General features: G+C 37.8%; 1 protein-coding gene across 1 annotated transcript in view; it reads left to right on the forward strand.

Moving 5' to 3' along the window:
* Positions 1-5,583, forward strand: part of TTC27 (tetratricopeptide repeat domain 27) — a gene marked incomplete at its 5' end in the record, with an annotated part of 27,983 nt that extends 22,400 nt beyond the window's left edge. Inside the window, 3 exons of the mRNA XM_010194014.1 lie at positions 1,184-1,295; positions 1,935-2,035; positions 5,340-5,583. Of these exons, the coding sequence (XP_010192316.1) occupies positions 1,184-1,295; positions 1,935-2,035; positions 5,340-5,462 (336 nt within the window). The remainder of the gene's footprint in view (positions 1-1,183; positions 1,296-1,934; positions 2,036-5,339) is intronic.
* Between the last annotated feature and the right edge of the window lie 2,308 nt (positions 5,584-7,891).

Consider the following 7,891-nt stretch of genomic DNA (forward strand, 5'->3'; position numbering starts at 1 on the left):
GAAACCCTTCTGCTCCATGAACTTTCCTCAGCTCATCACTGTTTCCTTCCAGGATAAATCCAGCTTCCAGAAGTGCAAACAAACAGCCCACACAACTTTGAATACTTTCCCCTCGCTGACATCTGTCAGCAAAAACTCCTTAGCTTGCTGCTCTGACTCAGACACGTGCAGACTGAGATCAGACTGCTGTAAAAACTCTTGTTCCTTCTCTTGGAAGTTCTTGCCTGTGTCGGCCAGAAGTGCTACCAATTATAACCTAGCTTCTTATTAAAAAATTAATTTATTTGGGTTGGACTTAATATACCTTTACTGTAATTTACAGCAGCATGAGCAGTTCAGTCACCCGTGCCATAGTGATTGGAAATCCAGTGGGAGAGAGAAGGTGGAAGCTTCTGGGGTGACAACCCCCAGATTTAATCTGTCTTTGTTCAGCAATCAGAAGTTCTTATTGTGCTCATGTACATGTACCTAACTGAAAGTTTTTATTCTTTTACATGATATTTAAACTCTAAAAGGATAATTGAAGATTTGTCATTGAACCAAGCCATGTAACTTCTGGCATGTATTTGTTTTATATTTCTGATGATGTAGATAGAAAACAAAACTAGAAAGCAAAAATTAATTTCTTTTGCTTAAATTTTTCATATTTTTTCTTAATGGGACCCTCCTTCCCTATGGTTTACATTTATTTTTCCTGTTCACACTGAGAACCAGAGCAGTGTGGAAGGTAATAGCTGTGCCTGTAAAATACATTTTTTGCCAAAAATACCTATACAGAACGAAAGCTTTGATGTACTCAGTTATACATTTTTTTTTAGGTACAAAATTGCTGTTCAAAGTGTGAGTACAAGTATGTTTCCCCTATTCATGTGCATTTAATTATGATGACTTGGCAAACATGGGGCACATCCATCAGTCTAGACAGATTTTTAAAATATAAGAATTAGGCATATGTTACTTTATATGCCTCTCATACTTGAGATGCAGTACTGGTGAAGAACATCTGTGTTACAGCTGGCGCTTACTATTGCGGAGTACAACACTAGTCCAACTGACAGGAAATCAAGCAAAGTAAAGACACATTCACCTTCTGGACTGAGCATTAATTCCATAGATACTTAAAACTAAATTAGTCTCCTAGTTTATTTTCTTACATGCTGATCGTTTTTTTTCCTCCTTGCAGTTACTGCAGTGTCTCACTAAGGCACATAAGTGTGAAATTCAATCAAGTGATTGGGAGAAAGATGTGTCTTCTTTTAAGGAAGTGGTGAAAGGAGCCTTAGAGATTGCACATGGTATGTTTTACCTGAAAAGAACTGTTATGATTCATGAAAAGTGTAGCAAATATTTATGAAGCTTAGTAACAAAATAGTATTATACCTTACCCATTATATTTATTTCTGCTATTGGGAGTCCTCTAACACAGAACATCATCCTGATAGTGCATACAAAAATATATTTGGAATGAGGCAGAAATTGGTTTTGGTGAGTCAGAAAACATATGATTGGGGAACATGAAATCAATTCATTTCATGATCTAGCAATTTCATAATGCAAGTGAAAATGCATCTATAGTCCATCTCAGTCCTCAAATCATCACATACATTTGACTGATTGTGCTAGTTACGAGATGGACAGAACTCAGACTCAGTAAGACTGTGCTGTGATATTTATGTTTAAGAAGGAGATAGGTAGATAGATATAAATATATAGAGATATATACATACACACACACACACTGTTGGGCTTAGAGTTATCTCCTCAAAAGTACTTGGAATTCTTTTTCTTTGTGTTTCTTTTTGGGGATATTACATGAAAAAATCGCCTGTGAAAGGTATCAACATTTTTAATTAAATGTTGTTGTTAAAAGATTATTGCTATAGAGGTAATGCTTTTTTATTTTGGCATCCTTTTCTTCTGTGTTTGGATTCTAGTGGCTATAAAATGCAGCAAGAACAAATCTAATCATCAGGAAGCTTTGCAGATACTTTCTTCAGCTCGTCTCAACTTACGTGGCTTGTCATCCAAAGCAAAGGTAGGAATGTTTGAAAAGTAGGAATTTTTGTTTGAAAGCTGGGAGTCTTTGTTCTCCTGCCAGGAACCAGTTCTCTGTTTTGAGTCTTTTATAGATCAAATAATACCTGCCTGTCCCAGTGCATCATCAGATGGATATTCACCCCTACACTGTTAAGGATTCCAGTTTTAAGTAGACTTTTCTTTCCCTTTTTCCTGCTAGACTTTGACTGGAGTAAACCTATTACTCTAAAATGTCAGTGCTATCTGTCTCTTAAACTAAGGTGAATTTTACATGAACTGTTGGGCAAACAGACTAATGTTGGGAAGAAATCAGTCATTTCAAAGACTTGTTCCTTATGTGAGTAGTCACGGGGAAGCAGGGCAGTCTCAGAAAGAATGGATGTAAACCTGCAGAAAAGACCAAAACGTGCTAGGACCACTTTGCAACACTTAAAGTGTTTTAAAAGCAGAGTTATTTATTAGAAGAGAAAACTAATTTTTAATAAGGCTTTCATGGATACCCTACCAATTCAGGTATTAATTTGTTGGTAAATGTCATCATGTTTGAATGATATTTTTTGGAGTTGTGCCTCCATAGCCAGGCACCCAAAGAGCCAAGTGTGTTTCTGCACCATTATTATCCTAATTTTATCCTTCATCTTACAACATGACACCCAGCCATTGTTTAACTGAGGACTGATTTGGAATACATCTTCATTGAAAATACACTTAATGTTTTAAAGAAGAATAATTCCTGGCTGTGTGTGGGGTTTAGTAAATGTGAATTATAGAATTACTTTGTGTTACAAATTGTTTCTCTGTCATCAGTGTGCTAAACTTGGTTCACTCTCTTTTAAGTCCTATAATTTTAAGGATGAAAGCCTAAGAAAGTTGTATAACCAGACACAAGCTGGCTTAGTATCTGTGCTTTTAGATATATAAGTAATCTGGCATATATAAGTCTTCGGAATGTGGTGAAAATAGCCACAATGTGTATGTTTTGTTGTGATTCACAAAATGTTTTGTTTTTTGTTTTTTTTTTTTAAATAATTGCAGACTGAGTATGACTGTAGAAAAAGTAAGACTACTTGATATTAATTATATAAATAGAAGTACGGGTGGTTTATATTATGTAAGATCATGCAGTTTCTAAAAGATTAAGACTAGGTGAGTCTAGTAGATTGTATTCTTAATTCCTGAAAACACTAATTAAATTAACATCTATGTTAATGGCAGATAACAGTGCCTCTAAGTTTTATAGCACTTTTGAGAAAACTGATACGTTGAAGTTATTGATGTGACCTCATTGGTTTTGCATTCTTTCAAAGATGCCATCTTATTTTTAATTTGAAGTCATATTGAATTTCCAAAGTGTATTGTGGTTTAAAACCTCAGTCATAGTCTGTAAGAGCCTATGCACAAACAGTTTAGCACTGTTTATGCCTGTCCAAGCTTGACTACAGCATCTTCTTTTGCAGCCTTGTGAGTCAGTATTAGTGTGGGGGTTTTATTCCTTTTAACAGAGAAAAGCACTTTAAAAATGGGCTAAGAGCAGACTCAGTAGTTAAGATTTCAGAAGGAATGATGGAACAGTTGAAGTAACTTTTAAAACATAAAATTCCAAAATTTTGTAGTCAGGATGTGTAACTGGAACAAATGAGTAGTTTTTGTATAGGTGAAACAATGTCACTTCTCAGACTTCTCGCGTTTCCTGGGATCTCCATCTCTGATATTCCAGATCCTGTGTTATGCTGGACTCATGATGCACCCACAGTCTACTAAAGGCTGCAACTCGAGAATAAGTTATTAATGGGCTTCTTTCTATACAGAGCCTTCTGGGCAGTTGCATGCTCTGGCAGAGCATAGTAGGCTCTCTTATGCTCCTTGCCTCCATACATCATTTGGATCTGACAGGTGGGGTCTCTGAAAAGGAGAGAGGTCATGGAGTTGTATCATAAATGCATGAAATGGGGGTACTGTTGTGGGGGAACATGGGGCACAAAGCCCAAAGAATGATGATATGTGAAACTTCCTCAGTCTGCATCTAGTTGAATAGATCTCTTCAACTGTGTGGGAAAAAAAAAAACCAAAACAAAACATGAACAAATAATTATATCATCCTGATTTATTTAACTGTCTTAGCCAGAAAAAAACAAACATGTATGTCACATTCCCAGTGTGAGCGTTTTGGGCTGAACGTCAGAAAAGTTTTCTGTACTTATAGCAGGGAACATGTTCTTATTTTTGTGTAAGATGTTCCTTTGTTCAGTGACAACACTGTTCTGAGGCACACTGCAACTTTGGTTCAGGCCTTTTAAGTACCTTTTTTGTATATATACGTATCTGTGTTGTCCCATTATGTTTTGATGATATAATGATGTACAGATGTACTCCAGAGCAACTTTTGTTTTCTTGGTTTGTTTTTGTGTCTAAATGTAGGCTTTTCGTTTGTGTCAAATGAAGTGTGAATCACTCTCCTTTACATATTAAAGGAGAAACATACGTTTGGGTCACCCACCACTACCACCATGTTTCTGTGGAGTGATACCTCACACAGCCTCCATATTACTTGAGTCAAATGTCAGGTCCTGGCCTTGCAATAGCAACGTGTTCTGGTGTAGCGAATACATGAAGATTATGATTGCTCATCAGTTAGCTGCTTTGTAAGAACAAACTATTTTTCTTACTCTGTAGTGTTTTGTTTTCTCTTGTATAACTTAATTACACTCAGATGAATGTCTCCACCCACGCATGTCTTGACATCAAATGTTAAAACATGTTTATTTGAGGTTTGGGAGAAAAGATGGCTTTGAGAATATGACACTGGGAAAAATGGCCATTAAAATTCACAACTAGTAATTTATCAGCAGATGGGTTTGTAAGCTCCAGTGACAGTATGTGAGATGCTTTTCTAATTTGAGTTTCATGGTAAAGTCCTTTGATTTCAACGGGATCAGGTATCAGCATAGGCAGGCAGGTCAGCGCAGAAACCCAGTGTACACAGGAGGATTCAGCCCCTTTGGCAAAGTATCAGGTGAGGCACAGACCTCACGTTTTTTTGTGTGTACACATTTTAAATATACACACACACACACACACACACACATATCTATATATATATATCTATATCTCTCTCTGTGTGTATAGATATGCACCTTGTGTTTATTAGCCACAAAATGGCTTTTTTAAGAGATAAACCATCATAGGTACTAAAAATGCAAAAGGCAGGATAGTGGTGATGAGCTTCCTGTATTCGGTCTCTACACTGAAACAGAGAAACTGTATGTGTATTTTAATATAATGTATTTCTTTTTGTCATGCAGCAACTTTTTGTAGATGTAACAAGTAATGAAGTCCACAGTGAGATAGCTGATGAGGTGACAACTATGGACAACATGATTGCTGAACTCCAGGAACTGAGCAACCAGCTGAAAGACCAGTTCTGACACACGGGCCAAATTTTGTGACAGGAACACAATAATGACGTGTTTCTTTTGCCACAGCTTTTGCTGATGAAATGGTAACAATTCTAATGAACAACACTCTCAATAAACATTTTTCTGTACAGCACTGTTCTTGTGGTCAACTTTCTTGAGAGCTCGGGCTGCTCTTGCTCTCTTACAAAGTTGCGTGGTTAAGTTACTCAGGCCCAGATTTTTCTGGAACAGAGGTACTTGCACTTATAAAGCGATTATAGGAGATTAGTTCTGCCCGACCGCCTCCACCGGTGCTGCCAGCACGGGGGCAGGAGAGGCGCCAGCGCGGGAGGAGGCGGACAAGTGCGCAGCAGAGGTGGGAATTGCGTCCAGCCTATCGCCTTTATCAGCGAGGCGCACAGCCAATCGGAGGGCGTGTCTCTCTGCCTCTGGCCAATCAGAGGAGCCGTAGGGCTGTCCCCTCAGTGCCGGGAAGCTGAGGTGAGGGCAGGCTGTCATGGTGGGGAGCATCGTGGGGCTGCAGGCATGGCCAGCATCTGAGAGGGCGCACTAGGTCGTCAGGCACTTTCTGGTTTTAATTTGGTGTTAATTGCTTACCAGGGGAGTAGGAGTGAGGTCTCAACAGTAAGAATTTAGTCTTTTTTGTTATTCTTGTTATACAATCTAAGTAGCAGGTATTTTTGATGCATTAGGATTTACAGACAGTTATGACTTAAAGCAGTATAATTTTATTCAAAATTACATAAGCTGTGTCACATGGGCAATAGACTAGCACTTCATCTGGGCCCTTTTACAGGCATGGGGATTTCCCTCCACTGAGGAAGTGATAAAACTGCAATCTAATCAAAAATACTTACTTCTGACTGGACCTGAATAAGTTATTTCCATCTAGACTATTTTGCATTGTTTCATTTTTAAGACATCTTTGCTACAGCTCATCTTAAAATAGGATCTTTTCAGGGTTTTCCAGAAACCTATGCAAAATGTTTTCCTCGCTCATCATGACTTCGGCTCTTTTTTCCATGTGAGAATGATGCAGTCTCCAAAAGTGTGGTTATCTATGTTCTGGGTACAGACTGACTGTTGTACAGTCATTAAAACTATACCATTACTAAATGGCAAGAATACCGAACCTGAAGAGAAAGAAGGTAAAGAGAAACCAAACAATTAATTGGATTTGAAGGAGCAGTAAAAGTGTATTATTTTGGTGTGTGAAAGGAGAAACCATCTTGACACGTTTGTAAATCTTTGTATCCTTACAAAGCTTTTAGAATAGAGAATAAATTATTTGCTGCCAGTATTTTAATACGAGGTTCTCACAAAAGTTATCTTACCAAAGGGTTTACCTGCTGGTGAAGGAGAGCTGGCTCCAAAATACTTCTTAATTGAAATGGCACAGAAAGGGAGGAGGCATTAAAGTTTGTGCAGTGAATTTGCTGGAGATACTCCCATTTTGCTCATATGTGTAGTGAGGTGCCTACCTCACTGAAAAAACCAGACTATGAGTTTTGTGACAGGCTCCCACCACTACTTTAATTTTATAATTATATTTTCATGTGATTCACCTTATTCATAAAGGAAAATAAAAAAAATCTTTAGTATTTTGTTCCCAGTACTTAATTTTCTTGAGAGGTTAGGGTTTAGTTGTGGAATCTTTTGGTGGCAGAAAAATCTTCCATTTTTCTTGTGATCCGATGGCAGGTTTTAAACCAGAATTATATCACACTATCAACTTGAAAACATGAGACTTAAATTCAGTTGTCTTGATTTAAAAGAAAATAATTTCCATTGACTCTACGTGAGACACTTTTATTACTGAAGTTTGGTAGTGCAGAATGTGAAGCTGTACTCATATTTGTGTGGCGGCTTCTGCCTAGTATTTAATAAAGATAGATGGGAGTATTTCATATAGAATATTAGGTCTGTGAGAAGGCCTTTATTTCCTTTCCCTTTTGATTTTTCTTCTTCTGAAAATCATTTTTGTTTCTTTGCCTAAGGTGGTCACATGAAAAAGTAATTTTGCTCTTCCAGTGCCTCTCCCTTACAATACGTCACATGTTTCTCAGCACTGATTTTTTTTCCTTGTATAAGCCTCCCTCTCTTAGCAGATGTGTGGAATATATACAGCTTGGTCTTTCACCTAATGCAGGGAAAGCTACTATCCACAGGCAGCGTGTCCCTGGAGAGTGGGATGGCTAATGCTATGACAGCACACCAATTTTCCTGTCATAACTAATGTAATAGAGGGTAAATATCTGCAAATACTTAAAAATTTACAACTAAAATACACACAGACAATATACATGATATGGAGGATGGAGAGGCAGGAGCTGGCTCACCATTCAGGAGGCACAGGTAACCATCCCAGAAGCTCTCAGCCACTTCATGAGACTGAACACCTGATGTAAATCTCTTACCAGGTATGTTCTTCCTTCCTC

Source organism: Mesitornis unicolor, unplaced genomic scaffold, assembly GCF_000695765.1.
Source record: "Mesitornis unicolor isolate BGI_N332 unplaced genomic scaffold, ASM69576v1 scaffold27141, whole genome shotgun sequence".
Taxonomy (NCBI): domain Eukaryota; kingdom Metazoa; phylum Chordata; class Aves; order Mesitornithiformes; family Mesitornithidae; genus Mesitornis; species Mesitornis unicolor.